The 18,215-nt window shown below is 41.0% G+C and overlaps 1 protein-coding gene across 1 annotated transcript; it reads left to right on the forward strand.

Annotated features, from left to right (window-relative positions):
* Positions 1–5,978: 5,978 nt before the first annotated feature.
* Positions 5,979–18,171, forward strand: LOC308408723 (uncharacterized protein; the record flags this gene model as incomplete). The annotated part of the gene is made up of 8 exons (XM_080901125.1): positions 5,979–6,159; positions 8,742–8,921; positions 9,292–9,480; positions 10,103–10,279; positions 11,507–11,648; positions 15,395–16,005; positions 16,691–16,832; positions 17,438–18,171. Exons 1-8 carry the CDS (start codon positions 6,064–6,066, stop codon positions 18,169–18,171), a joined length of 2,271 nt encoding a protein of 756 aa, XP_080757251.1. The 5' UTR covers positions 5,979–6,063.
* Between the last annotated feature and the right edge of the window lie 44 nt (positions 18,172–18,215).

Genomic DNA, 18,215 nt, shown 5'->3' on the forward strand with positions numbered 1-18,215 from the left:
GTGGTTAATGTTGTCTGGGTGTTTATTGTCTTAAAGACAAATTGTCTCTAGCCAATGTTTACTGCAGGTCAACATTTATTTTATTACCCGTCAGAAAAATAAAGTTACAAAATGTATTTATTTTTGTTTATATATTCCTACATCATTGGTACTAATGATCAGCATGGTCGTGGTGGATTTTGGTTCAAACACACCTGATTTGGCAGCTTAGAGCTGTTTGGAGCTCTACTGCAAACAGCTCTTACTGCTTAACTTTTATGTAATATACAGTGGGGCAAAAAAGTATTTAGTCAGCCACCGATTGTGCAAGTTCCCCCACCTAAAATGATGACAGAGGTCAGTAATTTGCACCAGAGGTACACTTCAACTGTGAGAGACAGAATGTGGAAAAAAAAATCCATGAATCCACATGGTAGGATTTGTAAAGAATTTATTCGTAAATCAGGGTGGAAAATAAGTATTTGGTCAATAACAAAAATACAACTCAATACTTTGTAACATAACCTTTGTTGGCAATAACAGAGGTCAAACGTTTACTATAGGTCTTTACCAGGTTTGCACACACAGTAGCTGGTATTTTGGCCCATTCCTCCATGCAGATCTTCTCGAGAGCAGTGATGTTTTGGGGCTGTCGCCGAGCAACACGGACTTTCAACTCCCGCCACAGATTTTCTATGGGGTTGAGGTCTGGAGACTGGCTAGGCCACTCCAGGACTTTCAAATGCTTCTTACGGAGCCACTCCTTTGTTGCCCGGGCGGTGTGTTTTGGATCATTGTCATGTTGGAAGACCCAGCCTCGTTTCATCTTCAAAGTTCTCACTGATGGAAGGAGGTTTTGGCTCAAAATCTCACGATACATGGCCCCATTCATTCTGTCCTTAACACGGATCAGTCGTCCTGTCCCCTTGGCAGAAAAACAGCCCCATAGCATGATGTTTCCACTCCCATGCTTCACAGTAGGTATGGTGTTCTTGGGATGCAACTCAGTATTCTTCTTCCTCCAAACACGACGAGTTGAGTTTATACCAAAAAGTTCTACTTTGGTTTCATCTGACCACATGACATTCTCCCAATCCTCTGCTGTATCATCCATGTGCTCTCTGGCAAACTTCAGACGGGCCTGGACATGCACTGGCTTCAGCAGCGGAACACGTCTGGCACTGCGGGATTTGATTCCCTGCCGTTGTAGTGTGTTACTGATGGTGACCTTTGTTACTTTGGTCCCAGCTCTCTGCAGGTCATTCACCAGGTCCCCCCGTGTGGTTCTGGGATCTTTGCTCACCGTTCTCATGATCATTTTGACCCCACGGGATGAGATCTTGCGTGGAGCCCCAGATTGAGGGAGATTATCAGTGGTCTTGTATGTCTTCCATTTTCTGATGATTGCTCCCACAGTTGATTTTTTCACACCAAGCTGCTTGCCTATTGTAGATTCACTCTTCCCAGTCTGGTGCAGGTCTACAATACTTTTCCTGGTGTCCTTTGAAAGCTCTTTGGTCTTGGCCATGGCGGAGTTTGGAGTCTGACTGTTTGAGGCTGTGGACAGGTGTCTTTTATACAGATGATGAGTTCAAACAGGTGCCATTCATACAGGTAACGAGTGGGGGACAGAAAAGCTTCTTACAGAAGACGTTACAGGTCTGTGAGAGCCAGAGATTTTCCTTGTTTGAGGTGACCAAATACTTATTTTCCACCCTGATTTACGAATAAATTCTTTACAAATCCTACCATGTGAATTCATGGATATTTTTTTTCACATTCGGTCTCTCACAGTTGAAGTGTACCTCTGGTGCAAATTACTGACCTCTGTCATCATTTTAAGCTGTACAACTAAGCTGTAGTGCCTCTTCACCTCACTGTGCAATACCTTGTGCAATACTTTTGTAAATAGTCAACAGTGCAATAGACCTCAATACTCGAAATGTGCAATTCACTTGTATTTTATTTTTTATTCCTATTTATTCTATTTATCCCCTTCGTATATTTTATTTATATTGTCTCTGTATTTATATATGTGTGTGTGTGTGTGTGTGTGTGTGTGTGTGTGTATATATATATAATATTCTGTAACTCTGAAACTTCTGTCGGTGCTGTGCTTTTTGGAAATCGAATTTCCCAGAGGAACCCACCCGAGGGATTAATAAAGTTCTATCTAATCTAATCTAAGTGGGGGAACTTGCACAATCGGTGGCTGACTAAATACTTTTTTGCCCCACTGTACTTTCCACTGAGGGATTTGGGTTTAAGTCATGCCAGGATAGTTTACGTATACCTTTTAATGTCACTGGAATTGGTTTTCTTCTTTAAAATTTGTTTGTGTTTATATTTTCATGGACGTAGATATAGAAGTAGCAAAGACTTTGACTGCTAAATTTGAGCTTTTTTGTTGTAAAGTACCTTTAACACTAGAATTACTGACCCTTTTTTTTCCTGGTGTAAGTCCCTACTACTAGATTTACTGACCCTGCGTAAATTTGCGTAAATTCCCCTGAACCTAACACCACCTAGCACCCCGCTGAGAGGCCTACAGCTCCATTGTTCTCCTGCTTTTGTTGTGCAAACATACCCTCCACCAACCCCCAACCAGGAGAGATTCAGGAGACAGGAGAGAACCAGGAGAAGGTCTTTCCTTCCAATCGTTGTCAGACTCAACAACAAAGTACGGTACCTGCAGCCTACAATACACCATATTAGTAGTAGCTTTTATGTGCAGTATTATGCAATATTAGTTGTCACTACATTGCATACCTGTCCATAAACATATATACAGAGTATATGTACATATATTTATATATCCACACCTTACATAATATATATAAAGTCTAGTTTAGGATATCTGGGCCTTTTTCTTTTCATGTGATATGGGCTAACAAGGATTTGAACGTCCCCCTTGAACTTTCACACATTTTGTCACATTACAGCCACAAACATGAATCAATTTTATTGGAATTCCACGTGAAAGACCAACACAAAGTGGTGTACACGTGAGAAGTGGAACAGAAATCATACATGATTCCAAACATTTTTTACAAATAAATAACTGAAAAGTGGGGTGTGCGTAATTATTCACAAATCACAAGATCACAAATCTTCCACTGCAGCACGTTGACAAAAGTTGTTGGAGCTGGAAGTGAAGGGAGGGTGAACACAAATATCTTCCTGTAGATCTTCACATATATATTATGTGTCTGACAACTCTCTTTTTTTTTAAACAAAGCTGCCTGTCAGCACACCAGACTGGCCTAACTTTAACCCGTAGCAAAAGCCAATACAAGTGCAGGTTTAATACAGGCTATCTGGGACTGTGTTTAACAGAATAGTTCAAGTCTCCAAATGGATGTTTTTCGGTGTTGTGTGCACCATAAGAAATCGAGGTAAAGGCTGCATGGCCATCTCAAGGCATATTGATGTTTTTATGATAACAATTTGTAATATTATTCGGAGGCTCAACGTCTGCGGGACCATTGCTAACCTCATGAGAAACGACCACAACAGACAAAAATCAACTGAAAGATTTAACATGTTAACAAAAAGGAAGAAGAACCAAATAAAGTCAGAGTCGAAACACATATAACAAGCCGGCGAGATCAAAGCAGGTGTATGGGGAGAGACCCACAATGACCCCGCTTTTAAAAGAGAAAACAGAAAAGCTCATGTTGACAAGCCAGTATTTCTGAAAGTCATTTTACAGATGAAACATGATTAAGAGCTTTTTGGTAAGTTACATCAGCTCTGGGTTCACAGAGGGAAAACAGAATCTGAAATGAAGTTTCATGAAAAGGACACAATCTTCACTATGAAAAATGAATTGCCTCCTTTTTAGTAAAAGACATGTTACGGGCTTGTGCACAAATCACATCGAACATTGCACGGCACAGTGCATCAAGTGTCAAGGTGGAACATATCTATTGTCAAAGCTCGGTCTCACTTGCAGGTCATGGCTCCTCCAATCGTATAAAAGACCCAAAGTATACATTTAAAAGCTCTCCACACGGGTTGAGAAGGTGACCTTTATGTGGTGCCCTGCTATGAATCCCAGTTTTAATCCCACTGAACATCTGTTGAAAGAGCTGAACCTCTTCACTGGGAGAAGGTACCAATCTACCAATCAAGCCTGAGACAGGTTTGCTCAAGTAAGAGGGTGAAACTACCGGTTATGAGCAACAATAGGGGCTTGGTTTTCATCTGACTCAAGAGTGTACTACAGAATGTTATTTTAAGTGTCCTTGAAATAGATGTCCTATATATGTGCGTGAATAGTCTATCTCAGCTACAAGTTTTGTTTATTGGCTCAGAATCAGTACTATGTCACACACTTTAATGTATTTTAAGATTAAAGAGCGTGGTAGCATGGTGGTTAGCACTGTTGCCTCACAGTAAGAAGGTCCTGAGTTCAATACCATGTGTTAATTGAAAAATCTAAATTGCCCATAGGTGTGAAAAGGTGAGTGTAAATGGTTGTCTGTCTCTCTGTGTGTTAGCCTTGTTACAGACTCGTGACCAGTCCAGGATGTACCCTGCCTCTCACCTTTAGATAGCTGGGATAGGCTCCAGTGACCCCCATGACCCTGAAAAGGAGAAGTGGATGGACGGAGTTGTTTTCTACCCTAAAGATCAAAACATTCAAGGGGCTCAAAGTGAAATGGCCACATCTTACAAGTCTCCAGGTATCATTAAAGATCAGAAATGAGCATTTACTACTCGCATTTAAAGGTTTGCGTCCAAGATGAAACCTAAAGTGATTTATGCAACATTTTACATCTTTTTACCTTTATTATGTTGTGGTGATCTTCTTTTTATGATTGCACCTGACCAGTACCCGAAGAGCTTAAATACTGCACTGGCTGTGGAAATCATTTACATCACTGTTATCTGTTTGGTAAATGGCCTGTATTTATATAGCGCTTTACTAGTCCCTAAGGACCCCAAAGCGCTTTGCATATCCAGTCATCCACCCATTCACACACACTGGTGATGGCAGCTACATTGTAGCCACAGCCACCCTGGGGCGCACTGACAGAGGTGAGGCTGCCAAACACTGGCGCCACCGGGCCCTCTGACCACCACCAGTAGGCAACACGTGAAGTGCCTTGCCCAAGGACACAACGACCGAGACTGTCCAAGCCGGGGCTCGAACCAGCAACCTTCCAATTACAAGGCGAACTCCCAACTCTTGAGCCACAATCGCCCACACCGGGGCAACTAAATAGCCATCTCTTTATATCTGCAGACTTTCCCATTGGTTGGCTTTTATCTATAAATCTCTGCTTGGACTGGTGCCTTCTTATCTGCGTTTCTATATGTGTAAAAACCTCAACCTCAACCAATACGTCATACACTCTTACAGTAATATAAAAACGTTTGTCCCCAAATTTAGAACAGAATATTGCACAGACAAGTGCAATATTTTGCACTTGTCTGTGCAAAATATTGTATTTGTTTCTTTGTTACATGTTTATGTGTTGTACTGGTTGTAATTTCCTGTGCTCTCATGGTCTCTCTTGGCAAAGAGATTTTGATCTCAATTAGACTTTTGCCCAGATAAATAAATGATAATGAAGTTAAATATAAATATAAATAAAAGTAGCAGAACAATCTAATCTAAAAAAAAAAAAGTTTGATTAACAATAAAAGTATTTAAATACTTTGGAGCCTAAGGCCAGATTTAGTTGGAAGGATGCTCTCTCTACACCCTCTGCCTCCCAGCTGAGGGACAGCTGCATCTTTAGGACATCACTGCGTCATCAGAGCACTCTTCCTCCAGAATGATCTTTACTTGTTCCAGACCGATCTCGGCCTTTCTCATCCACATGATTCAGCGGTCATCCCCGCCTCTCCCTTCTCCTTCCAACAGGGATTGCCCCCACCAATCACCGGAGTAGGCAAGGGATTAGCTCCTCAGATTAAAGTGGCCATCTCCAAACCCTGTCTAATCCTACCATCTGTCAGAGAGCAGCAAACTAGCCAAGACTCTTGCCACTAGGCTAATCAGAAAGTCAAAAGAACACAGCTAGAGGGAGAAAGACATTTCGAAAACACACTTTTCTGTTTCCCAGCGTGGCAATGGAGGAGACATACCTTCTCAACTATCCAGGTGTCAGGAAGAAAATTCTGGCAGGAGGCAGTGGACCGTTGCCTCACTTTCCACCTGGGACAAAGGTATTCTAAATTGCAGTTAACGTGATAACCTAATCGTTAGGGTAGGTTATCACGCAGTGTTGATGACACTGGTTGTGTGTACAATAATAACCATTGTGGAGTAATTCATGTTCCACGGGGGGGGGGTTTCTATCTTGGGTGTCTATTTTTAGCTGTGTGTTGCAATGCCCACTTCAATTAGATTCTGTTGAATTATTCATGAAGTTAGAAAATTTATTCCGTATCTGGCTCATGCACACAGAGCAAACATTTGGTCAACCAAATTGCAACATGTTTTTTGGCACTGTATCTTTGTTTCTGTGCTTCCACTGATCTGCTGGTTTCCGACTTTTTCCCTTCCTAGTCACATCCAGCCATATGGCACCGAGCCTGGACACTGTGACAAATATTTTCCATGACAATGCCAGCATGAATTTCCATTTACCTGTGCGCGCGTGTGTGGATGTGTGCGTTCCCTCCCCAGTGAGGTGATTCCCATTTGTTCACACAGTTATCAGACTGTTGCGATTACACGCAATCTGTCAGGCTATAAATAAGGTTACACAGATCCAACATTATTTTTAAGTCAGGGTGATGCTAAAACCTTGACGACTCTTAGATGCACGCAAACAGATGATGTCTGAAATATATCATGTATGTCATTCAGTTTAAAAGTACTTACTGTAAATTATATTTACAAAATATACAAGAAAATAATTTTCAAGTTAAATTGGATTTTGTTTTTATTTGGAAATGACAAAGGGGGCTTTTTAGTTTTCTTGTTGTAATTCAAAACTATTTTTGTTTTAGCCACTGATTTAATGGGCTTTTAAAGCTTGCAATCAATGGAACAAATTAACATTCACTAGAAAAGGACAATCAATAGGCTTTGAGAAGATGTGGTAGATCCTTTATATTGACTGCAGGAAATTATTTAAGAAAACTTTCAAGATTTAGGTGGTGATGTAAGTATTTGCAGACAAAGATATTTTTTAAAATTATTATTTCTGTATAGTGCTGTGAAAACGTATTTCTGATATATATATAATTTTTACATATTTGTCACATTTACATGTTTCAGGTGGTCAAATTAATTTTAATATTGTTTTTAAATGATGATTCAGTTTGTCAAGAGAAAAAACGTATCCAAACCTAGGCTTATGTGGAAAAGTAATTGCCCCCTAAAACTAGAAATTGGTTGGCAGCAAGAATTGTAACCAAGCGTTTGTGACAACTGGCAATGAGTCTTTCATATCTCTGTGGAGAATTTCTGTCCCACTCTTCTTTGCAGAACTGTTGTAATTCAGCCACATTAGAGGTGTTCTGAGGTCATCTCAAAGTATGGATTTATGTCTTAACTCATTCACTGCCAGCCATTTTCAAATGGCTGGCAGTGAAACACAACAAGACTTGCACCACATTTTTGTCTCACTGCGCAATCCCTTACGTGTGCAAACCCTGCACCTCCTTGCAGGTCTACTTTTACTGCTGGTGGGCTTCAGTTCAACTTACGTTGACTGCCATTGACGTCTATAGACGTCAATGGCAGTGAATGAGTTAACTTATGGCCTCTCAAAAACCTTCATATTGTTGTTATTGAGCCATTCAGAGGTGGAATTCCTCATTGTCCTGCTGGATAACCCATGTTTGCTTGGGACAAAATGATGGCTGGACATTCTCCTTTAAGATTTTCTGAAAGAGAAAAAAATGTATGGTTCAATGAATTACAGCAAGTCATCCAGGTGCAATGGGACATAATATATTTATAAAAGTCTTCAGGATGTCTTCAGTTAAGAAGTTTTATAGCAAATGGTGAGACGAGCCTTCGTGTTCTTTCTGGTCAGCAATGGTTTTCACCTTGAAACTCTCCCATGGATGCCATTGTTCCCCCGTCTTTCTTATTGTTGAATCATGAACACTTTAACTGTGGCAAGTGAGGCCTGCAGTCCTTCAGATGTTGTTCTGGGTTCTTTTATGAGCTCCTGGATTAGTTGATGCTCTTGAAGTAATTTCTGTAGGCTGGCCACTGCTTAAAGGTTCACCTCTGTTCCAAGTTTTCTCTATTTGTGGATAATGGCTCCCATTGTGGAGTCTCAAAGCGTTAGAAATGACTTAGATGTCAGGGACTTTGTTTTTCGTCTGTTCTTACGTTTTTGGGCTCTTTTCGACTTTTTTACTTTGTCAGATTGCTTCTATTTCTCAATTCAAAAGGCAGCAGTCAGGCTGGGTGTGAAAGTGGAAAAAAAAAGTTAATCGGAACTAATTCCTGATTTAACAAGAGAGGACAATTAATTTTCCACCCAGTTAAGTTTAGATAGCTTTTACCCCTTTAATAAATAAAATCATCATCAAAACTGTATTTTATACTCAAGCAGCTTATCTTTGTCTTGTTTTGTAAACAACTTGATTTTTCATGAAATATGCAAATGTTACAAAAATGCAAAAAGCTAAGAACTCAGGGAAGGGCTAAATGTTTTTCACCACACTGTATATTAAATATTTTGTTGAAAAATCAGTGGCCACTTTATATGTCTAGTGAAGTCTCCACTGACTGTAGTTTGTGCCATTAATCTCTTGTACTCTCCCTGTTCCCACTTTCCAAGCTGGTTTTCCACTTCCAGACACTGTTGGACAACTTCGAGAGGACAGTCATTGATGACAGCCGACTAGCTGGCAGACCGGCAGAGATCTTTGTCGGAAAGATGTTTAAGATGGAAGTCTGGGAGACCCTGTTGACGTCCATGCGTGTTGGAGAGGTGGCTGAGTTCTGGTGTGATGCCATTGTGAGTTGGATTACAAACCGCACGCACACATTCTGAGATATCCGGCCCCTGAGAGGATGTAATAAGTGTTCATGACTGGGAAAGGGAAGCTTTTACTCCTCATTATAATGCACATGAATCAACGTTCTGTAGCCTCCAACATGCTCAGTAATATAAACATAAACAAAGCAATCTCTTTGTGCAATTTTTTTCTGTTTTTCCTTCTGGAGGAAAATGTAATTTGCAAGTAAAATTGTGCGACTTCTTGTGTTTTTTCTTGTACGGCTGATTGGCACGGGCTGCCAGAACCAGAGGGTTAGCATGATTAAGTGCTTCTGTGTTTTATTCTAGATGTTGCGTGCATGATTTTGTTGATGTGCTAATTTCACAGCACACAGGCTTGTACCCCATTGTGTCCAAGGGAATGAGACTGATCGCTCAAGGGAAAGACCCTCTGGAGGGTCAGAGACACATGTGCGGAATGGGAAACCTGTTCCACTATCACTCCACGGGTTTCCCGGAGCTGGATGAGCTGATGCGGACTCCTCAGCCGCTCATATTTATTATGGAGCTGCTGCAGGTAAGCATCTGTGACAGTGACAGTGAATAGCGGAAGAAGAGAATGAACAGCTTCTCCCACTTTTTAGCTTACGCTACACCAGCTTACGCTTTTCTAAAATTTACTGACAGCACTGACTAAAGTGCCTCTCTGTCTAAAACATTCAGCTTTGAAATATTATATTTTCCCAAACAAGCTTGAGACTAATTAGCGAGTCCAGTATTGCTGGCAGTGCATTAACATTATTTCTGTTTCACATCAGCTGACAAATCTTCAGCAGTGGAAAAATGTAGATACTTTATGAAATGTCTTGATGCATGCTCAATGATCCAAGTAAAGAAATTCCAAAAAGTTGATTCTATTTATCTGGACCTAGCGTTTCAGTGGGAGAAATGTTTTGCAACTCATCAAAATGACTTCTTCAGTCTCCAAAAATGGATCCTTTACCTAAGTAAAAGTTTCATTATCACAAATTGAAAGTATATAAGCAAAGTTTAAAGTTAAACAATTATTATTGCTATTGGTGGACTGAAATAACTATTAACTGTAGCTTTAAATAACTGTAATACAAGACAAATTTATCACGCATGCTTAGTACCTGTTTAAAATTCACTTGCATCATTTATCTTCTTCTCCTATGCAGGTAGGAGACCCCATGTCCTACCACAGAGAGTCGTGGATGATGGAAAAGGATGAAAAGCTGCAGACAGTGCCAGTTCTCCACATGCAGGGCAATGCTCTGGTCCAACAGAAGAAATACAGAGATGCTGCCAGCAAGTACAAAGAAGCTGTCCTGCTGCTAAAAACTGTCCAGTCTAGGGTGAGTGAAGAGCGGTTGGAAGAAAGGTGGGATGTAGGCAGGGTGTGTGTGTTGTTTGTGTGAATCTGTCTGTGTGTTTGTGTGGGGAGGGGCATGCAAAATGAGTACTGGGGAAGCTTGTGAATTCTGAGGTCTCTTCAGGATTTGGGGTTTTTGGGACATGCAGCTCCTTCTTTTCCAGTGGGACATTCCTGTTTTCCTGTTTTGCTCTGCTTCATGGTGTCCCTGATTACATGCAGCCGGGTGGGAGGCAGGCAGCAGAAAAAAAAAGGAGACCTGTCTTAGATAAGAGCAGAGAAGGTGGGTGGTGGGGTGTGAGGATAGCGCAATGCTCTAGGGAGAAGAAAAGTTATGTTAAAGTGAACACACAACAGTTTTAGACATATTTGAAGGTTTCATGTTGTGGCTTACAGATAGCTGGCCTTAAACGCTTGGTAAAGTAAAAATGATAATTAAATGTACTGAATTCTTATAATTATTAAAACAGCAAAACAAGAGACACTCACAGACACAGACTTGACACTGAGACATGACTAACTGGGGAAACGCAAGGGAAGCACGAACCCGGAGCACAGAGACAAGAGTAACAAACTGATAAACATGGAAGAAGAATGACCACGGAGACAGAACTAAACATACACGATAGACTACGCAGGGAGGCACAAATGAGAACAGACTAAATGAACAACAACACACAACAGAAATACAAATGATTAAACCAGGAAGAACGAAACTAAACAATAGTAAAACGAGAACATAAGAAAACTAGAAACACCGTGACAATCTCTCAGAGAGCTGAAAATGACTGTTCAGTGATGTTCCCCATCCAACCTGATGGAGCTTGAGAGATCCTGCAGGGAAGAACTACCCAAAAAGAGGAGTGTCAAGCTACTCAACAGGACCTGAGGCTGTATCTGCTGCCAAAGGTGCTTCAACAAAGTATTGAGCAAAGGCTGTGAATACTTATGTGCATTTTGTATTTTTGTTTTTTATTTTTAATAAACTTGCAAGAATTTCAAGTAAAGGTTTTCCCTTTGTCGTTATGAGTTATTGTGTGTAGAATTTTTAGGTGAGAAATAAATTCAATTGATTTTTGAATAAGGCTGTAACATGACAAAATGTGGAACAAGTGGAGAACTGAGAATACTTTTCATGTGCACCGTATAACTACTAAGCAAGTGTTGAATGAACATGTTGTTTTTCTTTTAAATCTGCATTCTTGTGTAGGAGATGCCAGGTGATATAGACTACATTAACCTAGGTCGAATGATTGTCCCCCTGGAGCTGAACTACTGCCAGTGTATGCTGGAGCTGGAGGAGTACTATGAAGTCATAGAGCACATGGATGAGCTGCTGCAGAAACACAAAGGTAAAGAAACATGCTGGAGAAAGAAGAATTGTGAGGGTTTATTCTGATTATTCTCATCATTTCTGGTTAAGAAACATCTTTAATTTGACTTTTTTCAGGAGAATCAACAGGGCACACTTTTATATATTTCCTGTCACCTAGATTCACATTTGCATGGTTGCATCAGCAAGCTTAATCCTGTGCACAGAAGTAGTTCAGCAGTGCACGGCTGTTATTCACTCTTTCCCTCCAGAGATTTGAACCAGCACTGATACCATATGCTCATAGTTCTCTAACCTCCAGGGTACTGCTGTGCCCAAACTTTGAAAGGGGGAGGGATAAGCTCCAATTCTTGCTATCATCAGCCTTTGTTAGCTGGGCTAGCATAATTTACGCATGAGAGCCATTACTATTTAAAATGATTCCAAATCTTTTATTCTTTCCAGAGCTGTAAAAATAAAGAAATCTTACATTTGACAGAAATCTTTTTCTATTTTTAAGACTTTAGAGCTGTTTTTGCGTATACATGTCAGTGAAGAGGTTTGTTTTCTTTATAAAAATTCTACCTGCAAGTCTAAGTGTCATTCATGCAAAGTGATTCAGAGCAAGCTTGACCAGAATATCCTCGAGAATGTCCTATAACATCGACATAACTGCACGCATTATTGTATTCTTGACTTTTCTAGAAATAATTAACATTTTCGTTTGTAACTGACTTATAGGAATTTTGACATTTTGATACATTTGGCTATTTGCTTTCTTGACAAGACAGAGGAAGATTGATGCCACTCTGATGCATGAATTTTAAATCTGAAGGAAACCCAGATGGCCTTCACATAGATCCCTCCTGGTGTTATTTTTTTAGTCTCATAAACTAAGTTGGGATAATATCAATTCACTCTTTATAACCGTCATCATTATCAGTTTAATTTGCACCTCTCGATTCAGGCTTAACAAAAACAGTCATTTCAAAATCTTGTAAAAAGCTGCCAGGTGAGAATCTGATGCCTGCACTGGTTTTACTGCATGTTGCAACTGTTTCTTGTTAATGACAATTTTAAAGCTGCAGCAGTCCCGGGAATTGCAGTGTCATACCCATGGCTGCTCAAAATCCTAGAAGAGCCTCTTATGCTGGCACAGCCTTCACTTCAGAGCCTCATGAATTATGCCCATGTTGAGGCAGTCTTTATTTTACTCTCTTCTCCCCAGTCTGGGGTTTCCACTTCCCCAGTGTTGTGTATTTGACTTTTGCATTATTTGTGATGTGGGGCTATAAATCTGTTTATCACATTATGGTGACTTACCTTTCCTTTAAGGACAAAAAAAGTACTCATGGTGTAAGGAGAAGACTAGGTTGTAAGGAAAAGATACTGTAAGTCTTTTGGAAAGTAGTGTATGCAATGTAATGTCTTTTGAAATGATGCAAACACAACACTATGTGGGGCAATAGGAGATGTGTAAACTGAGCACAAAAGTTTAGCATGGATATGGTGGGCAGGATTTTCTGGGCTTCCCGACCCAGTTTGAGCACTTGTCACAAAGCTGCAGGGCTCTTTATGAAGCTTAGAAGCATGTAGCCCCCACACAAGCATTGATACACCTTCTTCTACTCTTCTCCTCTCTTATTGTCCTCAGTTTCATTTCTCCAGTCCTTTTCTAGCTGTGTCTTAGTTTCATTTCACACTTCCGTCTCCTTTTGCTCACCACTCTGCTTGCATTCTTCGTGCTGTTGTTGTTCCTCCTGTCATCAGTATCACGTTGTCTGCATGAGTTCCTGTCAGCCACTCGGCTGCTGATTCATCCCTTCAACCCATTTGTTCTTTAGAAAAGGATCACTGCACTGTCTCTGCTTTGCCAGAGGCGACAGTGAAATCTGTTTAATTGCTGGCTGAACGAAGATTTAGCGTAGAGGGAAATTAAATGCAGAGAAACAGGAAAATTCAATTATATGTGTCTATCTAAACTAAACACAAACAGGGGCATTGCAATGTGTTCGCATGGTGTTTCCACATGTCTGCACTTTCCAATTTGGGAAATGCAGTTATTCACTTTGTGGTCTTTAATTAAATGCTTGAAAAAAAACAAAACCCATCTCTGTTCATCTTATTTCGCATGAAAAAACAAAACAAAAAACACTGTTATGCCTTGATTTGGCTTAGCTGTAACTCAACACCTTTGTCTCATTTAATATGTGTAGATCTGTGAATATGCAAATTCTTTCCTGCCTCCTCCATCAGCTACTACTACCTCCATCTGCCCCCTGCACACTCCCTGTGCACAGTGGTGGTCCAAACTTCAAAACTGAGTGTTTTGTTAAGCACAGGAGGAAAAACCCAGTGTTCAATTTGTAAAGCAGGAGATATGCTGTACAGTGAGGCTGCTGCTCTGCTGGGTCAGGGGAGAGAAAAATTCCTGGAACACACACACACACACACACACACACACACACACACACACACACACACACACACACACACACACACACACACACACACACACACACACACACACACACACACTCAAGCATAGAAAACAAAGACTAGGTGCTAGGTTTTAAAAACTAAACAAAACAAATAATTTAGGCAATTTAATACTCGCTGGGAAGCTTTTAGTGCACTTATAGTAAGGTCTCATAATGATGCTTTGTAAGTCTGAGATTTTTAGGTGTACTCAGTCTAGAGAATATCAAAGGAGAGTAAAATAACAGGCCTGTGTTTACACTTCCATGCCTATTTGTCCTTTTAGATATTACGTGGATGATTATTTTCCCCTAAAGTACAACAATTTTCAGCATCTTGACATCCTCCTAACATGGCAATGCTGCACAGCAGCAGCTACACTGAGCTTAAATGAAATAAGTCTACACTGACAACATTAGCTTTCACGCTACCAAACTCTTAGACCCACCAAGATTGGATTCCGCTGTTTGCTATTTATGAAACACTGCCTCAACACACAAGATTGAAGCATTTCGTAAATTACACAAGGTCAGCCTCACATGGAGCATGACACTCTGAAAAAGACTGAAAGAGAAGTTTAACATATAAGTATCAAATGTTAAAACTATTAGTGTTATAAAAAGAACAACTTACAAGGGTGCAAAGGATGAGCAGCAAATGCGCAGTACATTCTGAATCTCTGTTTTTGAGTTTGTCATTGGAACACTGCAGTTCTGGGGAAGCCATACTGACTTTCAAAAATATGATTTTCATAGACGAGGTTCTTTAAATAAAACGTACAGCCAGCTAGTTTAGCACAAACACTCTAATAAGGGGGAAACATTTAGCCTGACTCGATTCAAAGGTCACTCCACAGTCATTTCTAAAGCTACCTAATTAATGCGCTGTATTTTGGTTGTTTGATCTAATAAAACTACATTTTTTAGTCTTTTTTCTCACAGATACACAATGGGGTTGTTAGTGAGCTGTAGAAGTGGATGGGGCAGAGCCAAGCTTGCTGTTTTTCTCTGTTTCTAGTCTTTGTATGAAGCTCAGCTAACCCACTAGATGTAGCTTCAGCTTTTCATTAGTTGCACCATATCTCATTCAACTCTGGAAAGCAAATAAGCTTTCCAGAATTATTTTTTTTAGGGTTTATTAGAGTTTTGCAGATTTAGTTTAGATGAGAACTAACAGGTCACACCTACTCTCTGTCCTAAAAGCTTATAAATAACCACCTGTGCTTCAACGTGCATATCAGATTGATTTACGTTTTTTTGCAGTTATTATTTCACTGTGTTGTTGTTTCTTGCCTTTTCTGTTTCGTAGACTGTGTCAAAGGCTACTACAAAAGAGCCAAAGCCCACACTGCTGTGTGGAATGAAAAGGAGGCCCGGAGAGACTTCAACATGGTGGCTCAACTTGACATCACTTTGGCGTCCCTCATCCATCGAGAGCTGAAGGCCCTGTCGGAGCGCATGAAGGAGAAATATTGGGAGGAGAAGGAGCAATACTGGAACAAGCTAGAGAAAAATGAAAACGCAAAAGAAGTGGGGGAGGCAGAGAGGAATGATGAGGAGGAGGAGAAGCAGACAGGAGAGATAGAAGAGGGAAAACAAGAACATCTCGAAAGTGTGACAACAGCGGCAAATGATAAAGTGGGAGGTGGTTCCGAAGAATCTCCCCCTGAATATGCAGAAGTTCACAAAGAGAACCTCGGGGAAAATAAGGTTGCACTGACTGAGGGAACAGTTACCAAAGAAGAAGCAGTGAATTTAAACACTTGCAATAAAACAGAAGGCAAGGACTGGCAGCAGATGTTACGACTGGTCATGTTGCTGCAGAATGAGGGAAATTTCCTCATTAAAGAGAACCACTTTCAAGAAGCTTCTGGAAAGTTCAAGGAGGCTATAGAATATGTGGACTGCCTTCAAAATAAAGTAAGTAATTGGTGATTAAGTGAGGGTTTGTAAAAGCGTTCAAGTAATTGTGTTGTCTTTTCCAGGCAATTGAATGTAAAATAGAGCTTTTTGTTGCGATGACAGTACCCAGATGGACATACCACATTAACAGCCACCGGTTCAATCCACTCAGTGTGATGAATAGTCGAACATGCCAGAGAGTAGTCTTGCTAAAGGACCGCGACTCACTGTGGCTTGTAAACTGTAATCATCTGTCATTGTTGCTTTTTTACTGAAGAGCAGCTGTGGCATTGTAGGTACGCTGGCAAAGTGAAGAGCAGAGAAAGTGCTCTGAAAATAACAGCTATCCACAGAGATATCACTGTCACACTGCTTGCCTGCTCTTCTTTTCTCTTTCTTAAACTCTCCTTTCTGCCACACCTCTGTGTCTAACTCCCTCATGCCTTTCACACACAACAAACTCTCCGCTGTCCTCAACCCACCCACTTCCATCTTTATTTCTCCTCATTCTAAATTCCTCTGCCTCCTCCCGGTATCATTTTCCACATCCGAGCTTTTTCGTCGTGCCTCCCAACGCTTTATATATTTGCCCCTACCTTTGTTTCATCTTTTCAACATTTCTCTCGCCATCTATCACTACCACCTCCTTTGCCCTCACCCTCCCACCTACCCGGCTTTCATGTCCACTCTCTTTTCTCTGCAGGTGGATCAACAGGGTGAGGACTGGGATTCGCTGGAGAAAGTGCGTCTTCCTTTGACTCTTAATTTCAGCCAGTGCATGCTGGAGCTAAAACAATACCAGCAAGTTGTGGAGCTCAACACCAAGCTGCTGAAGAAACACAAAGGTAATATTAGAGTGAAAATTGAGTTTGGTATAGAAATAGATACTTGAGTATATAAATATACCCCGGTTTAGTGCGTACAGAAAAAAAAAAACAACCCCAAAAAACCTATCATTTTTAAGCTAAAAAATGTCAAGTTCTCCTGCCAGCCCTCAGCAAACACTCGCCTTCACAGTGCAACAAGCCTTGATCTTTGTGTTTACCAGGGAAAGAAGAAACCAAACATTCACAACCGCAAAGCTGTGTCTATCTTTTGTTCCCTCAGCTCCCACCCATGGACATCACAGTCAAAAATGAATTCATTGTTTTCTTTTTGTTTGTGCTATGATGAATTATTAACAGTTAGGGCGATCTGAAAAGGTTGTTTTATGCGTTTCTTTCCCGTTCATTTACTCCTCTCGTGCGTTCACCTCCTACTACATCTCCTGTCTCACCGCTGGCATTCAGTGTAGTTAACTCCTGTGGTATTCATTTTATCTTCAACTTTTACGGCTTTCCAGTTTTACTCTTGCCGGCCTACCAATCATTCTTACCTCCTGTTGCCTCTTGTGGTGTTTACGAGTCAATAGTATTGCCATTTATACTTATTCGCTCTCTTTTCTCAATAGGTAATTTCAAGGCAGTGTACCAGAGGGCTCGGGCTCATGCTGCTTTGTGCAATGAGGATGAAGCTCGAAGAGACTTTAATACGGTGGAGAAACTGGACCAGAAGTTTAAACCCTTTGTGCAGCAGGAACTGAGGAAGCTGGGCCAGAGCATGCGTTCTATGCATGCCAGTCAGAACAAGACTTACTGGGATACAACACAGGAGAAGTGGGGGCCTGGTGGGACCAAGCCCACGAGTGCAGCCAGAAAGAAGAACGTCAAATTTCCTCCAAAAGCCACAGAAGGAAAAGCTAAAGCAGATATTAATGTAGATAAGAAGACTGAAGACACTAAGAGCCAGGAGATGGAAAGCTCAGAGAAATGCACCCCTGTCGAGACAGAGGGGGTGGATGGTGCAGAAACAGGGAAAAATCCAGATGTGAAAGCAGAGCAGGGTAATAAAGAGCCAGAGCGTGGGAGAGCGAGTGGAGAGGGGTTAGATAATGAAAGTATAGAGAAGGCCGTGGTTCATGAAGCTGGGCTGGGTGTACCAGATAATCAAGCAATAGATAAAGATAGAGATCCTGCGCCCGCCAGCTCCGGCAAAGATAATGCAGCGAGCAAGAGATCAGTGCGCGATAAGGCGAGAAAGAAGGTAAAATGTCAATCAAGTGCTGCACCACAGCCAAAGAGAACAAACTCAGGGAACAAAGCCAACAGGGCTAAAACAGAAAAGGGTGGCACTGCATCAGAATAGACCAATGAGCCGTTTTTTCTGCGCTGAAGCAAAGGTTTAAGGTA

Source organism: Rhamphochromis sp. 'chilingali' (genome assembly GCF_963969265.1).
Source record: "Rhamphochromis sp. 'chilingali' genome assembly, chromosome: 13".
Taxonomy (NCBI): domain Eukaryota; kingdom Metazoa; phylum Chordata; class Actinopteri; order Cichliformes; family Cichlidae; genus Rhamphochromis; species Rhamphochromis sp. 'chilingali'.